General features: G+C 43.6%; 1 protein-coding gene across 1 annotated transcript in view; it reads left to right on the top strand.

Annotated features, from left to right (window-relative positions):
• Positions 1-18,264, top strand: part of LOC117345420 (feeding circuit activating peptides-like) — a 31,601-nt gene extending 13,337 nt beyond the window's left edge. The window contains exon 2 of the mRNA XM_033908494.1: positions 17,530-18,264. Coding sequence (XP_033764385.1) covers positions 17,530-18,264 — 735 coding nt within the window. The remainder of the gene's footprint in view (positions 1-17,529) is intronic.
• Positions 18,265-18,493: the final 229 nt, after the last annotated feature.

The raw sequence follows: 18,493 nt of genomic DNA, 5'->3' as shown, positions 1-18,493 counted from the left end.
TCCTGCTTGGGTGGGTTTAGGGGCCGCGGTGGCCGAGTGGTTAAGGTGCCCCGACACTTTAACACTAGCCCTCCACCTCTGGGTTGCGAGTTCGAAACCTACGTGGGGCACTTGCCAGGTACTGACCGTAGGCCGGTGGTTTTTCTCCGGGTACTCCGGCTTTCCTCCACCTCCAAAACCTGGCACGTCCTTAAATGACCCTGGCTGTTAATATGACGTTAAACAAAAACAAACCAAACCAAATCCTGCTTGGGTCGAAGACGCGTTCTTTTCGAGAAGCATATTCACCCTGCATAAATATGCCCTTTATTGTATCGCACTTTCACCTTCAGACAGAACTGGCAGCAAAATTACATGAACAAATTGAAATTGCAGGTGCACAATAACTGTAATTTGTTTTCAAACTTTACGCTCAGAATGAATTATGCATCTTTGGTAGTGGGGGTGTTTGATAAAATAAATCGAACTGAGAAACAATATCCGATGTCAGTGAAATGAATGTTCATTAATCAAGTATCGTGAGTTACACTGCGTTACACTTGATATTCTGATAAATGTTTTCTAGAAATCGAATTGCTTTCATGTAATGTCACAACCACACACTTTAATTTCTTTAAAAGAGCTTCATTTTTTAAATTTTCGTTAGCTTTCTCTGGCAGTCAAGCAGTACAGAAATTTTGAAGAAGTTATAAACGAATATAATTCATTTTCTTGTTGGCCCAAGTGATATGTGACTACGTTATCTTGCAACTTTGTGACGCGATATGTACTTATATATCACCATATAAACCACTTATATTTCGCGAACTTACCTCAGCAGACATATTCACGAATACATGATTTCGCGAACTTACCCCTGAGACAAATTCCTGAATACATGGATGCTGGTACAGAAATTACTTTAAATAAGCGATTGGTGAACTATTACATCCATGGACTCAGACTCGGTAAATGATAGCTTGGTCACCATCCAAAGTTGCCTTTTTCGTACAAATAGTTGCGAAAGCTTTGAATTAACGATTGACTCTCCCCTTGTATTAACGAGACAATAAATTCCGTGCGAAGTCTAAGTACTTTAATACTGCGTGTATGGAGTTAAAAACAACCGTAGGTCCTTTATGTAACAATAACTACGCCGATTTATTTTCATGTCCCCAAGTAAATTTGACTATTATCGTCTGTACCGGCCATTCGATATTGTCTTGTTTAGGATCCGGGCCATAAAACGTTTAACTCTATCGCGCGAAATCATGTAATTGTCTCTAGAGACACAATGCAAAAAGGAAAAAAAAGTAGATATAGTTCTCAATTGGTCAGAAGATCAATTGGTCAGAAGAGAATTGGTCAGAAGGTCAACTAATCAGAAGGTCAATTGTGGTTGATTTAGCCTCACCTAAGTACTTGTGTTAACACCACATGTGTTAAAAAACGATATCTTGAAAAAGAGCTGTCATATTTCGTGTCCGACATCGGATGTATTATATAACCTACCATATGTAATTTTAAAACGTCGTGTAATGTTGTTTTCCGTCAACCTTGTCGTAACTATATACAATACAGACAGAAGACTAGGTCAATCTGCACAATTGCCTACCATTGCTAAAGGTCATCGCTTGTCATCAAATGCGCAAACGAGGAAATAAAAAATCCATATTGCAACATGATATATCTTTTATCGCATATCCATTCTCACTCAATGAGATTGGATGGCTTACATTGTTACGACGTGTACGAAATGCAGTCAATAAACTGTCTATCATGGGGAACTTAACAGGTTCATTAAACATAATCAGTTTGATCCAATCCTATAAACGTGTAATGTGTATGAGTCTCCTCTCTCCTTATTGCCCTGTAACCAGGATACCAATATTAGGTATTCACCTGCCTGGACAATCTCCTGTCCCCTTATTGCCCTGTAACCAGGATACCAATATTGGGTATTCACCTGCCTGGACAATCTCCTGTCCCCTTATTGCCCTGTAACCAGGACACCAATATTGGGTATTTACCTGCCTGAACAATCTCCTGTCCCCTTGTTGCCCTGTAACCAGGATACCAATATTGGTTATTCACCTGCCTGGACAATATTCTCTCTCCTTATTGCCCTGTAACCAGTATACCAATATTGGGTATTCACCTGCCTGGACAATCTCCTGTCCCCTTATTGCCCTGTTACCAGGATACCAATATTGGGTATTAACATGCCTGAACAATCTCCTGTCCCCTTATTGCCCTGTAACCAGGATACCAATATTGGGTATTCACCTGCCTGGACAATCTCCTGTCCCCTTATTGCCCTGTAACCAGGATACCAATATTGAGTATTCACCTGCCTGAACAATATCCTGTCCCCTTATTGCCCTGTAACCAGGACACCAATATTAGTTATTCACCTGCCTGGACAATCTTCTCTCTCCTTATTGCCCTGTAACCAGGATACCAATATTGGGTATTCACCTGCCTGAACAATCTTCTCTCTCCTTATTGCCCTGTAACCAGGCACCAGGATACCAATATTGGGTATTCACCTGCCTGAACAATTTCCTGTCCCCTTATTGCCCTGTAACCAGGACACCAATATTGGGTATTCACCTGCCTGGACAATCTTCTCTCCCCTTATTGCCCTGTAACCAGGATACCAATATTGGGTATTCACCTGCCTGGACAATCTTCTCTCCCCTTATTGCCCTGTAACCAGGATACCAATATTGGGTATTCACCTGCCTGGACAATCTTCTCTCTCCTTATTGCCCTGTAACCAGGATACCAATATTGGGTATTCACCTGCCTGGACAATCTTCTCTCTCCTTATTGCCCTGTAACCAGGACACCAATATTAGGTATTCACCTGCCTGGACAATCTCCTCTCGCCTTATTGCCCTGTAACCAGGACACCAATATTGGGTATTCACCTGCCTGAACAATCTCCTGTCCTCTTATTGCCCTGTAACCAGGACACCAATATTGGGTATTCACCTGTCTGAACAATCTCCTGTCCCCTTATTGCCCTGTAACCAGGATACCAATATTGGGTATTCATCTGCCTGGACAATCTTCTCTCCCCTTATTACCCTGTAACCAGGACACCAATATAGGGTATTCACCTGCCTGGACAATCTCCTGTCCCCTTATTGCCCTGTTACCAGGACACCGTCATAAAAGGTTACTCTTAAGGGTATAATTTGTATAGACCATTTCTCCTGCTATTTGAAACTCATTAACAATAGTTCCAAAATGTATCAGAGCTTATAAAAACGGGTCGATTATACGTCAATAATTAATTGCAGATGCTTCAGAAACCTATTGACAAATTAAAACTCATTGTAGATATACATTTTGTATATTCTGTTGATATTTCTCCTGGGGTTTGCCATTTAATAACCATGACGAGCTTCAACGCACTTTTCGAATTATATAAACATCTCCGTACCAATACTTTTTCGATAGATAAGTGACAACTCCATCAGGAAATTGCTGCACATAGATCGTATTTAAACAAAACGTTTTAGAGCCAAAGGGGGTATAATGTATTGGACAATAAATGAATATGTAAAACTACGAGTTTAGATAATGTTAAACAAGCGATGGAACGGCATGATAGCCATTATTGTCATGGTAGCCATTATTGTCGTCATAGAACTTATAGAGATGATAATATGGCCGATATCGACGTCTTCTTCAGTTATTTAAGTAATATTGGTGTTAATTATCATTTCTTCATGTTCCAGAAAGATCTCATAAAAACAAAAAGTATCGTTCAGAGCAGAATTTGGAAGGTAAAATTTGATATGGCAGCAAATGATAAAATTGTATATAGCTTTTTTTCTTAAGATAATCATCAGTTTGAATTAAAGAAAGGCAGCTAAATATATTTTAGCAAAAGTGATTCCGAGTTAATCGTCAGTTAAGTTGTAAATGTTCAAAACTAAGTTTGAATATATTGAAGGCAATGTACAATGTGTGTATATATTGACATCACTAACAACGTGTGGAGATATTGAAATCACCAAGATGTAGTGTGTGGAATGGTGTTGCAAGATAATCAAATGATCGCCCGTTGCTTCCCGAAACACAACATGGTCTTTTTAGAAAGAGTTTCGACCCTGGTCTAATGTTTTCGTTATAATCTCGGTATGCTTCGGTAATTTAGGAATGCTGACACTTGGTCAACCATGCCCCTAATCAATATACAGAACCCCCCCCCCCCCCCCCCCCCCCTTCAAGATCTAAGATTTATTTCACTTTTTATTCATCAATTGTCGTCCCAAAAAGAAACAGACAGACGGACAAACATCAAGCGTCATGACTATGGCCCCAGATGCTTTTCGGCGGATATGAAACTATTTCTTTTTATTATTCCTTATGTAAGATTCTCGCCTTATTATTGGTCAATTTCTAATCACATGACCTGAAACAATATGCAGTGTCAGAAACAGCGGTCAGCATTGCCGTGGGATATTGCAATGTTCCCCTCTCCGCCCGAAAACGCACGATTGTTTCTTAAGGAAAATCCCGAACATTGAGAAGGGAGACAATTCTTACAAACGCAACAGTGACACAGACAACTTGTAAACATGGAGCAGACGTCCAAGAGGTTTGCCTCAATATTTGAGGAGGATATCGATAAATTGATATCTATTCGGTATAATAAAATAAATAGTGCCCTTGTCTGAGGGGAATATGGAGGATTGTTTCCCCTCGAGAACATTATCTTCCCGAGCCGATAGGCGAGGGAAGATAATGTTCCCTCGGGGAAACAATCCTCCATATTCCCCTCAGACAAGGGCACTATTTATATAATGTTTAGGAAAACCTTCTACCGTTTGTAAAAGGCTATTTCAACACAAGACTTTAATGGGTCCCTGACAGTTACCGGTTGTGGTGACTGTGTAGAAATAAGATAAGGATGGTATAGATGGTATACAGGGATACTCACGAGAGTTGTCTCCATCTCTGTTAGCTGTTTTTAAGTGTAGGGTTTATTTGTTGAATTAGTTACCTTTCGCTCACGTGCACACGACGGTTGATAAGGAATATAGGTACATGATGTAAACGTACTACTGTACTCTTACTCTGAGGAAACATCCAATTTGTTTCGTATGTATAAATTCAATTTAAAACAAAACAATTGGCGGAATAAATTTGTATATGTTTTCACTGATTACGTTTTCTCTGCGCGTATTCATTAGACAACGCCACTTCACAAAAGAGCGAGGTACCTAATGTTTTGTATCCCGAAGTTTGCATTGTCTGAATACTAAACAAAGGTATTCCTTGTTGTATGATTGACTTTCATTGATCTTGATTTTCCATTTACATATTTATTTATTCATTTAATATTCATCTATTTTTATCATTTATCTATTTATATGTTTTGTTTTCAAAGTCGTGTGAGGGTCTTTAAATAATCAACACATTTTTAAATGTTCATGCGAATTAACACAATTGAGAGTAGGTTTCTAATACCCTATAAAGTATGTTGGTTAAAATTAAAATATTTTCTTTAAGTTTAAAGGAAACACATATTGAACAAGTATTTCATTTGAACCAAATTCGGTAATCTACTTGTTTGTTTGTTTGTCTTGTCTACAGATCGAGTAATGAGGCCACTGACTGACGCTTTTATAGTGCAGCCACACTGAAATACCACACTAGGATACGCTTTGATTTCAAATCATCGAGACTACTTGATGGCTCATTGATAATGTCACCACGCAGAAATGTCAAGTGATCAGTAGTTCAACAAGCTATCGGGTCATATTATACTGACAATGTGTGAAATAGTCTTTACAAAACTGAATATTGAGAAAAGACAACTATCAATTTAATATACATTGGTCCTGCACGTATGACAAAAACAGTAGGAAGTTGGTAGCGATTGTTTACCATTCTCTCCACACAAAACGTTTATTTAAGGGTGAGTTTGCATCTTTTAACGTAAATAGTAATAGCTTAGAATAATTTCATTTAAATTTCATGTCATATGCCCGACATCTCTCTAGGTTCATTCTATTGACGCAGAAATGAGTCATGTTTTTAAGAACCCCTGTCATTGCTTGGAGTTCTGGAGGGAGAAGGAAACAAGCACCAATGGCGTATGCAACGGCCAAACACATGATGAACGCCCTCCCTCACAGGTGCGAACGCTAAAGTTAAAACTAAATATGAGGTACTGTCAAGGGAGTCCTGTCCTATGGCCGAGGCCCAAATATAAGGTACTGTCAAGGGAGTCCTGTCCCATGGCCGAGGTCCAAATATGAGGTACTGTCAATGGAGTCCTGTCCCATGGCCGAGGTCCAAATATGAGGTACTGTCAAGGGAGTCCTGTCCCATGGCCGAGGTCCAAATATGAGGTACTGTCAAGGGAGTCCTGTCCTATGGCCGAGGTCCAAATATGAGGTACTGTCAAGGGAGTCCTGTCCTATGGCCGAGGCCCAACTATGAGGTACTGTCAAGGGAGTCTTGTCCTATGGCCGAGGCCCAAATATGAGGTACTGTGAATGAAGTCTTCCAAATATGAGGTACTGTCAAGGGAGTCCTGTCCTATGGCCGAGGCCCAAATATGAGGTACTGTCAAGGGAGTCCTGTCGTATGGCCGAGGCCCAAATATGAGGTACTGTCAAGGGAGTCCTGTCCTATGGCCGATGCCCAAATATGAGGTACTGTCAAAGGAGTCCTGTCCCATGGCCGAGGCCCAAATATGAGGTACTGTGAAGGGAGTCCTGTCCTATAGCCGAGGAACGAAGCATTGAATTCAAGGAAAAACACTTTAGTCAAATAACTTTCTTACGCTCTATAATGCTGTATTGGGAAAGTTTAAGTTTTTAATTTCTTTAATTTAGGGGAATATTGATGAAACTAAGGCTCTAAAATGATAGTTCCTACTCCAGCATAACACACTGTATTTTGATATTAGGGAGACTGGTTTGCTTGTTGTCCGTATAATAATCGGGTGGGGTGTCCTGCTGGGTTTCTCCGAGAGTTTTCCTAAGTAAGATAGCATTATAAAGTCGGCACCAGTTCCACGCTATCAGAAGGAGTCTATACACTAATATACCACAGCCTCCCAAAACACATACACTACATACATACATCTCGTACACAGGAGAGTCCGTCCTACAGGGGAGTCCGTCCTACAGGGGAGTCCGTCCTACAGGGGAGTCCGTCCTACAGGGGAGTCCGTCCTACAGGGCAGTCCGTCACACAGGGGAGTCCGTCACACAGGGGAGTCCGTCCTACAGGGGAGTCCGTCACACAGGAGAGTCCGTCCTACAGGGGAGTCCGTCCTACAGGGGAGTCCGTCCTACAGGGGAGTCCGTCCTACAGGGGAGTCCGTCCTACAGGGGAGTCCGTCACACAGGGGAGTCCGTCCTACAGGAGAGTCCGTCCTACAGGGGAGTCCGTCCTACAGGGGAGTCCGTCACACCGGGGAGTCCGTCACACAGGAGAGTCCGTCCTACAGGGGAGTCCGTCACACAGGGGAGTCCGTCCTACAGGGGAGTCCGTCCTACAGGGGAGTCCGTCACACAGGGGAGTCCGTCCTACAGGGGAGTCCGTCCTACAGGGGAGTCCGTCCTACAGGGGAGTCCGTCCTACAGGGGAGTCCGTCCTACAGGTACAGGGGAGTCCGTCCTACAGGAGAGTCCGTCCTACAGGGGAGTCCGTCCTACAGGGGAGTCCGTCACACAGGGGAGTCCGTCCTACAGGGGAGTCCGTCCTACAGGGAGTCCGTCCTACAGGGGAGTCCGTCCTACAGGGGAGTCCGTCCTACAGGGGAGTCCGTCCTACAGGGGAGTCCGTCCTACAGGGGAGTCCGTCCTACAGGGGAGTCCGTCCTACAGGAGAGTCCGTCCTACAGGAGAGTCCGTCCTACAGGGAGTCCGTCCTACAGGGGAGTCCGTCCTACAGGAGAGTCCGTCCTACAGGGGAGTCCGTCCTACAGGGGAGTCCGTCCTACAGGGGAGTCCGTCCTACAGGGGAGTCCGTCACACAGGGGAGTCCGTCCTACAGGGGAGTCCGTCCTACAGGGGAGTCCGTCCTACAGGGGAGTCCGTCACACAGGGGAGTCCGTCCTACAGGGGAGTCCGTCCTACAGGGGAGTCCGTCCTACAGGGGAGTCCACCCTACAGGGGAGTCCGTCACACAGGGGAGTCCGTCCTACAGGGGAGTCCGTCCTACAGGGGAGTCCGTCCTACAGGGGAGTCCGTCCTACAGGGGAGTCCGTCCTACAGGGGAGTCCGTCCTACAGGGAGTCCGTCCTACAGGGGAGTCCGTCCTACAGGGGAGTCCGTCCTACAGGGGAGTCCGTCCTACAGGGGAGTCCGTCCTACAGGGGAGTCCGTCCTACAGGGGAGTCCGTCCTACAGGGGAGTCCGTCCTACAGGGGAGTCCGTCCTACAGGGGAGTCCGTCCTACAGGGGAGTCCGTCCTACAGGGGAGTCCGTCCTACAGGGGAGTCCGTCCTACAGGGGAGTCCGTCCTACAGGGGAGTCCGTCCTACAGGGGAGTCCGTCACACAGGGGAGTCCGTCCTACAGGGGAGTCCGTCCTACAGGGGAGTCCGTCCTACAGGGGAGTCCGTCCTACAGGGGAGTCCGTCCTACAGGGGAGTCCGTCCCACAGGGGAGTCCGTCCTACAGGGGAGTCCGTCCTACAGGGGAGTCCGTCCTACAGGGGAGTCCGTCCTACAGGGGATGTTCAGTCCTACAGGGAGTCCGTCCTACAGGGAGATGTCCGTCCCTACAAGGGGAAGTCCCTAGGGAGCCGTCACACAGGGGAGTCCGTCACTACAGGGGAGTCCGTCCTACAGGAGAGTCCCAGTCCTACAGGGGAGTCGCGTCCGACAGGGGAGTCCGTCTACAGGGGGAGGCCGTCCTACAAGGGGGGAGTCCGTCCTACAGGGGAGTCCGTCACACAGGGGAGTCCGTCACACATGGGAGTCCGTCCTACAGGGGAGTCCGTCCTACAGGGGAGTCCGTCCTACAGGGAGTCCGTCCTACAGGGGAGTCCGTCTAGGAGTCCGCTACAGGGGAGTCCTCCACAGGAGGTCGTCCTACAGGGGAGTCCGTCCACAGGGGAGTCCGTCCTACAGGGGAGTCCGTCCTGACAGGGATCGTCACAAGGATCCGTCTACAGGAGTCCGTCACACAGGGATCCGTCTCAGGACTCCACAGGGGAGTCCGTCCTACAGGGGAGTCCGTCCTACAGGGGAGTCCGTCCTACAGGGGAGTCCCTCCTACAGGGGAGTCCGTCCTACAGGGGGGAGTCCGTCCTACAGGGGAGTCCGTCCTACAGGGGAGTCCGTCCTAAAGGGGAGTCCGTCCTACAGGGGAGTCCGTCACACAGGGGAGTCCGTCCTACAGGGGAGTCCGTCCTACAGGGGAGTCCGTCCTACAGGAGAGTCCGTCCTACAGGGGAGTCCGTCCTTCAATGACCATTGATGGTGATAAGACCTTAAACAGCTCAAACGGAACCAAGTATCTCGCACATTTGGTAGCAATCCTCAACGTCCATAAGCTGTTGAACTTAACAAGCAAAATCCCCAATACTTCATTCCTGTTTCAGGGATTACCAGGCATAGAGACTTAATACCACAACCATTATCGCCACGACGCTTGTGTTGGTCAAGTAGTACAAAACATTCAGTTGACCTCATTCGTTCGTAAGTTATGATTTTTACTATGCTTTTACGTCAACGGTATCGCTGTTCGTATGCAGACGTCCATTTATGACAGGGTTTCCGTCACTGGCGGGTTTGTTTAGTTAAAATCAATGCAAAACTATTTATATAACCGTGCAAGTTTAACATAAACCTTTATCTATTAAAACGACGGCGATAAACTTCATTCCTTCCTATCACAAAAAGATGTCAGGGACTATCACAGGGAGCATGGCGGAAACGGTGAAAACAAAAATATTTTCAGATTAACTGCCTCCATCTACACTTGCTAATATCATAAACTTTAATTAACACAGTAAGTGGATTAGTACAGCTATGGTAGGTTAATTTGACATGCTAATAAGCTTAATTGCAAACTACAGAACATTGATTAATGAGATTGTTAAAAAAACTGAATGATTAAAATGTTTAATTTTCTTTAATTTTACTGTGCATCTTAACCGAAGGTGTCCCTTGATTGAATTTAAATGAGGCATGAATGAAATAGAACCTAATTGGAAAGACCCAGACATTTTTAATAGAGACGATTAATTAGTACCACAAAATACAACTGATTTTTTACTTTGTATAAATATCGTTATGTTGATATGTGTGGGACCTAAACGGTTTGTGTTTCCCCAGGAGAAGGGAGTAGATGTTTTGGTTAACTATATAAACCACAGTTTGTGTTTGTTTATGGTTTCTGGAAATTTGTCTAATTGAAATTTAGAAACCAGTAATTTAGTATTGCGTGAACACTGTGGGAGAGGTAATGACGTCACTTCCCTTATCGAGACCAAGCCTGCTGCTTTAGATGAGCTAGCACGAAGGAGTGGTTAGCCCAGTAACACGTGACCTGGTGGAGTGACATACTCTCCTGTTAAGGTTACGGAAATCTTATGACAATATAAGCGCCAGTGTCCTATCGTTCTTGGATATTTTGATAATCATGACGTCATAGGTTACCTGTACGATGGTGCTACAATTCGGTTTGCCGAGAACTACTTTCAAGTGTACGACTTTAATAAAGATTCTCGCAGTTCGAGGTGTCATCGTGATAGGCGAGACTTTAATTACAACCGATAACTAATTTTCCAAATAGTCATTCGGTAAGGGTGACTACCAGTATGGGAAAATCCTTGAAGACTTCTTCACTGATCAGAGATTAAAAGAAGACTATAAAAACAGCGAATACCAGTATGGGAAGAAACCTTGAAGACTCCAGTGATCAGAGATTAAAGACTACGAAAATAGTTCGGAGTCGCCCCATCATATCAATGGGAATGGGAAAGCCTACACGTCGATTTTTATACATTCTTTCTTTTCACAGGCGGTGACAATAACCCCCTTTCTCCCAGCCCATCCCCCCCCCCCCCCCCCCCCGAACCATATCATTAAAATCTAATTGGCATTCAAAACATAAATAATATAAATAATCTTCAATCTTGATTTGCAAAAATGGTTTTGAAAAAATAACAGCATCATGGGCTTGACAGAGGAAAAAACCTTCTACATATGACTTGTTTCGATCAGTTTATGAAGTTACGTGAAAGCATTTCTCCCATACATTCTTATAAAGATGAGGTATAATAAAAGAGCGATCACGATCACGTCAAACAAATAGACATAACACAAACCCTAAACCAGCCATAGACGATAAACCTGCTCGCCAGAACATTCTCCTCGAACAGAAGAAACAAATAGAAGTGTTCATTTTATCAACAATGAAAAGAACTCCCACAAATTATTACATTATTTGTTCCTTTTAACCTGCACGATCAAAAAAATCAAACAAAACAAATCCATAATATTAGGTGTTAACTTTGAACGAAAGCGAAGCATTACGAGAGATAGAAGGGTTAGGATGCTTTGGCTTGGAATATCCGAACATGTTTCGGTTATAATTCCACAGTTTTAGTATAGCTAAACAACACCGACAAAGCATACATACATTATTTAGCTTTAAATAAATATCTTCAGTCAATATCGTTGAATCACCAAAGTACACCACCGAATAAGTCAAATAAACACAATTTCAGATAGCCATAAAAATGTTGTATATGCATTGTGTAATTGAAACAAAACGTTTTGTTCCCGTAGAAGTGCAGTTTTAATTGATTTACGACTGAAGTGTAGATTGTTTGTTCCATAACGGACTTAAATGCAGATATATGACCTACTCCACAATGTAGAATGTTCTTTGTTTTGTGCGTGATAATTATTGTGTATGTGCATGGTTTTGTATTAACCTGAACCTTCAATATAGACATGTTACCTCGGTCAAATATTCTCGTGAGGAGCCTAAAATGTTCTCATCAGAGGTGAAATATTTGATTCCTATTTGATTAAGTATGGTAGCCTATCCGTCCGCTACAATCCGGAGTAAGCACGGATTTTAGTTATGTTTTAAAGTTCTCAGAACAAATATGGACAAATATCCAAAGTATTGCGATGTAGTTAGGGATGAACCTCCTCCATACAGCAAGTGCAATACGGTTGTCAAGAAGATATCTACAGCACAGACAGACAGGGCCGTGAGGAAAGGCAGGAAAGATGAGACAGGGCGGTGAGGAAAGGCAGGAAAGATGAGACAGGGCAGTGAGAAAGGCAGGAAAGGTCCGACAGGGCAGTGAGGAAAGGCAGGAAAGGTCCGACAGGGCAGTGAGGAAAGGCAGGAAAGGTCCGACAGGGCAGTGAGAAAGGCAGGAAAGGTCCGACAGGGCAGTGAGAAAGGCAGGAAAGGTCCGACAGGGCAGTGAGAAAAGGCAGGAAAGATGAGACAGGGCAGTGAGAAAAGGCAGGAAAGATGAGACAGGGCAGTGAGAAAAGGCAGGAAAGATGAGACAGGGCAGTGAGGAAAGGCAGGAAAGATGAGACAGGGCAGTGAGAAAACGCAGGAAAGATGAGACAGGGCAGTGAGAAAACGCAGGAAAGATGAGACAGGGCAGTGAGAAAACGCAGGAAAGATGAGACAGGGCAGTGAGGAAAGGCAGGAAAGATGAGACAGGGCAGTGAGGAAAGGCAGGAAAGGTCCGACAGGGCAGTGAGAAAAGGCAGGAAAGATGAGACAGGGCAGTGAGAAAAGGCAGGAAAGATGAGACAGGGCAGTGAGAAAGGCAGGAAAGGTCCGACAGGGCAGTGAGAAAAGGCAGGAAAGGTCCGACAGGGCAGTGAGAAAAGGCAGGAAAGATGAGACAGGGCAGTGAGGAAAGGCAGGAAAGATGAGACAGGGCAGTGAGAAAAGGCAGGAAAGATGAGACAGGGCAGTGAGAAAAGGCAGGAAAGATGAGACAGGGCAGTGAGGAAAGGCAGGAAAGGTCCGACAGGGCAGTGAGGAAAGGCAGGAAAGATGAGACAGGGCAGTGAGAAAAGGCAGGAAAGGTCCGACAGGGCAGTGAGAAAAGGCAGGAAAGATGAGACAGGGCAGTGAGAAAAGGCAGGAAAGATTCCCGATTCCAAGTGATGCCATGGGGTAGATCTACAATGTATTTTGGTCTTTTCACTGAACAAAACAATCCCAGTTTCTGGGTATTGTTGCTGACACCGTTGACGTGATTAGTGGCTATACCTATATTACACCCAAATAAAGGAAGGCTATCACGTGATATCTGTACTATTTAAACTCCATCAACTAGCCTCTGGATAGCCACATCGTGTTGTAGAACAGGTTATTAGCAGGCACAAGCAGATATTTGCAAATGTAACTTCTATTTAACCAATTGCAACTACCTGCTTTAACTTGCCAAAACCCAGAATTGCTTCCGCTCTGGTTTTGTCGTCCACCGCTGATAATGAAGTACATTCTTTTGTATGTCATTGCAATGCCAGGATGTGTCGATCTACGAATGGATGTCTTGGTAAAACTCGTCATTCAAGTTTCAAGAAGATATCAACATGTTTAAATATGTGTCCCTACCAGACCATCGAAACATTTAATATTTAGATTTGTTGCATTGTCAGTGAAATAAAGAAATTCATCAAACTGATAAAACTTATATTTTCACTGTGGCGATTTTGCAGTGAAAATGTCAGATTTTGCAATGAAAAAATAAGTTTATCGCTTTTTGACCAATCAGAGCGAATCTAAATTTTTTTTTTAAATCATTTTTTATTTTGAAATCACAGGCAATATTCCTTCACGTGAATTTCACATGAAATTTTTCACGTGAATTTCACATGAAATTTTTCACGTGAATTTCACGTGAAAAGGGCAAAAAGTGAAATTCACGTGAAATTCACGTGAAGAAATATTGCCTGTGTTTGGAATTAGAAAATATCAGTAGTGCAATCCAACAGGACATAGACGGAAAGATCTGACCGGAAACAAAAGACCACACCGGGAAGAAAGGATACAGAAATAACGGTATAGTCATCCAACAGGGTAAAAAAGGGAACAGCTGACCGGAAGTAAACGGCCACATAGGGAAAAAAGGATATAGAAATAACAGTAGTGTCATCCAACAGAATGAAGAAGGAAAGAGCTGACCGGAAGTAAAGGACAGGACTAGACGGAAAGGTTATAGAATAAACCCATTTCGCGTATTTTTCTACTCAAGTCTGTCAATCACCTTTATTGTTGTAACACATGTAACAAAATTTCATAAACCGTTAAAACATACAGAACATACTTCTTCACATCCAAAGATATTGTTATTTACACACAACGCTATTTAGGTAATTTGAAAGTTTGTAATGGTTCCATATGGTTTCATCAGACAAGGTTCATTTTGAGTTTTGATAATCCATGAAATTAATACATCACAGGCGGCAGCAAATACATCTATGTAAGATATAATTTATTAAGATATTCTACATTAAAACTCTTGACTACATAACGTTAAAACAATGGAAGGTAAACTGACACGCCTACTTATGGACTATCTCCCAATGGCTTCTTTACAAATGTTTGTTTACGTTGTACGTACAAACTAAATATTATTTTTGCAGTGTCCAACGCTGCCGTAAAATACTGGTACAATGTAGTTGACTATGACTGAACCCAGACTTACCGTGAATATTTTCAACAATATCATGCACTTAGTTTATATATTTTGGCAGCATGACTTCTGTCTTTTGGCGGACGTAGGTAGGGATACGCGGGCTTACATAAAAGCAATCGAACTGCCAAAACATGATCTGATCCGGTATTTGTGAGTTTTTTGTTTTGTTTTGTTGGTCTGTATTGTAATCTCCAAACCTCTCATAAAGAAAAGAAGAGATCAATTGATATTTTCCAGGTCGAAAATGAGATTGACTTTTCCATCGGAATGAACCTCAAGCTCTGATATCTAGGCCTTCTGTAAGCCCGAGTTCTGATATCTAGGCCTTCTGTAAGCCCGAGCTCTGATATCTAGGCCTTCTGTAAGCCCGAGCTCTGATATCTAGGCCTTCTGTAAGCCCGAGCTCTGATATCTAGGCCTTCTGTAAGCCCGAGCTCTTATATCTAGGCCTTCTGTAAGCCCGAGCTCTGATATCTAGGCTTTCTGTAAGCCCGAGCTCTGATATCTAGGCCTTCTGTAAGCCCGAGCTCTGATATCTAGGCTTTCTGTAAGCCCGACCTCTGATATCTAGGCTTTCTGTAAGCCCGAGCTCTGATATCTAGGCTTTCTGTAAGCCCGAGCTCTGATATCTAGGCCTTCTGTAAGCCCGAGCTCTGATATCTAGGCCTTTCGTAAGCCCGAGCTCTGATATATAGGCCTTCTGTAAGCCCGATCTCTGATATCAAGGCTTTCTGTAAGCCCGAGCTCTGATATCTAGGCTTTCTGTAAGCCCGAGCTCTGATATCTAGGCCTCCTGTAAGCCCGAGCTCTGATATCTAGGCCTTCTGTAAGCCCGAGCTCTGATATCTAGGCCTGCTGTAAGCCCGAGCTCTGATATCTAGGCCTTCTGTAAGCCCGAGCTCTGATATCTAGGCCTTCTGTAAGCCCGAGCTCTGATATCTAGGCCTTCTGTAAGCCCGAGCTCTGATATCTAGGCCTCCTGTAAGCCCGAGCTCTGATATCTAGGCCTCCTGTAAGCCCGAGCTCTGATATCTAGGCCTTCTGTAAGCCCGAGCTCTGATATCTAGGCCTTCTGTAAGCCCGAGCTCTGATATCTAGGCCTTCTGTAAGCCCGAGCTCTGATATCTAGGCCTTCTGTAAGCCCGAGCTCTGATATATAGGCCTTCTGTAAGCCCGAGCTCTGATATCTAGGCCTTCTGTAAGCCCGAGCTCTGATATCTACAATTGTAGGCCTTCTGTAAGCCCGAGCTCTGATATCTAGGCCTTCTGTAAGCCCGTATGTCTACATTAGATGCTAACATTTTAGACAACGATGCTGATTTTACGTGATTACCTGTTTCTTTGTTCCTCTGGTCAGGATCATCAACTCAGATTTTGATTTACGACAGAGAGGTTTTTACCGGGGGTTAAGATAAAGTGTCAATACACCTCTATAACTAACATAAACGAGGGAATCGGTGTATTGGTGTGTTGGGTCACTATTCCGATTCAAGAACTGGTCAGTTTAGTTTAACCAAATACGGTTAAATCTCGAGTAAATGACGTCATCGATGTGGGATGTGAAAAGCCCAGGTCGCAGGGACCTGTAGTCTAAGATTTAAAAAAAAAATGTGAGAAAAACATTAATTATTGTAATTTTTATATTTTTGTTTACACAAAATTATTTTATAATGTAAACAATGTACGGTTGTCCGAAATGCCATCGTAGTCCGACCTTTAATCCCCATTATACAGTGATTTCCCGACCATCAATTCACATTATTGTTGTATAGAATTATAGCTACGAAAATCAAGCACGTTCGTTTGAAATCAAGGCCAATGACCAATATCAAAATACAGAAATATCATACACACTTGTTGTATAATATGGCGGCATGTACCACACTTGTGACGTCACTGATAGATACGTATACGTCACCATCAACATGTAAGATTTGCATTAGGTTTTTTTTTATTGTTTTGTTTATCGTCCTATTAACAGCCAGGATCATTTAAGGACGTGCCAGGTTTTGGAGGTGGAGGAAAGCCGGAGTACCTGGAGAAAAACCACCGGCCTACGGTGAGTACCAGGCAACTGTGTCCCACGTGCGTTTCGTATTTTGCAACCCAGAGGTGGAGGGCTAGTGATAGACATGTAAGACGGAATCGATTCGGGTACAGGTGTGTAGTGTGGAAATCTCACATTTCGTGTGAACGACACAATATATTTTATATACTCGTATTATCTGCTTTCTACTTTATTTTACATCTTTAGCAATAAACAACCAAAGCGAAATTCATTAAGAGTATTATTTAACCTTTTAAAACAGTACCCTCTCCTACCGTACATGAAACAGAAAAAAAATAGACAATGGCGTCAACATATAAATTTAATTATAAATCAATGTCCCACGAAAGAAAAATGAATTCGTATAAATCCTGATAAACATTGTTATCCAATAATTTAAGACAAGGCCACAGTACCGGATATACACTTACGATAGCATATATCACACTCTGATTGTAATGTATTGTTACTACAAAGTCTGCCATCAAAATAAAGGCCAACCTCTATAGCGCGTCGTGTAAATGTGTTTATCACCAGTAAATATAGGAGGTATTTTTCTACGGAACATAAACAAGACTATGGTGACGTAATCAGATGTTAGTATGTAATTTCTCTGTGCTATAAATGAATATTTATGATCTTGAAATAAACACTTCCTTATCCTAAAGGTTTCCATGCTAATAAAAAAAACGCCACGTCGTAAATTCAAGTATTCCTTGTTTTACAATACACGGGTATACATATAATATAGCAATAGAGACACCACATCATTCTGTTGTATCATGTTCAATTCAGGTGTTTGGGAGAAAGCTGGGCGGGTTTTAGGTGTTTGGGAGAAAGCTGGGCGGGTCTCAGGTGTTTGGGAGAAAGCTGGGCGGGTTTCAGGTGTTTGGGAGAAAGCAGGGAGGGTATCAGGTGTTTGGGAGAAAGCAGGGAGGGTATCAGGTGTTTGGGAGAAAGCTGGGCGGGTTTCAGGTGTTTGTGAGAAAGCTGGGCGGGTTTCAGGTGTTTGGGAGAAAGCAGGGAGGGTATCAGGTGTTTGGGAGAAAGCAGGGAGGGTATCAGGTGTTTGGGAGAAAGCTGGGCGGGTTTCAGGTGTTTGGGAGAAAGCTGGGCGGGTTTCAGGTGTTTGTGAGAAAGCTGGTCGGGTCTCGGGTGTTTGGGAGAAAACTGGGTGGGTTTCAGGTGTTTGGGAGAAAGCTGGGCGGGTTTCAGGTGTTTGGGAGAAAACTGGGTGGGTTTCAGGTGTTTGGGAGAAAGCAGGGAGGGTATCAGGTGTTTGGGAGAAAACTGGGTGGGTTTCAGGTGTTTGGGAGAAAGCAGGGCGGGTTTCAGGTGTTTGGGAGAAAGCAGGGCGGGTCTCGGGTGTTTGGGAGAAAGCTGGGCGGGTTTTCAGGTGTTTGGGAGAAAGCAGGGAGGGTTTTAGGTGTTTGGGAGAAAGTTGGGCGAGTCTCGGGTGTTTGGGAGAAAGCTGGGCGGGTTTTCAGGTGTTTGGGAGAAAGCTGGGCGGGTTTCAGGTGTTTGGGAGAAAGTTGGGCGGGTCTCGGGTGTTTGGGATAAAGCAGGGAGGGTTTCAGGTATTTGAGAGGACTCAGATTTCAGAAACATTTTATGTATGTGAGAGAGCGCGGGGGAATTTCAGATTTTTTGAGGGAACAGTGAAGATCATAGATGGTTGAGAAAAAACAGGAAGGATTTCATGTTTGGGAGGAAGCAGCGAGGATTTCGTATGCTTGCGAGAAAGTGAGAGGATTTTTAAGCAGGGAAAATTTCAGAGGTTTCAATGAAA

The sequence above is a fragment of the Pecten maximus genome, chromosome 16, assembly GCF_902652985.1.
Source record: "Pecten maximus chromosome 16, xPecMax1.1, whole genome shotgun sequence".
NCBI classification, from domain to species: Eukaryota; Metazoa; Mollusca; class Bivalvia; order Pectinida; family Pectinidae; genus Pecten; species Pecten maximus.
This window is presented reverse-complemented; position numbering and strand designations above follow the sequence as displayed.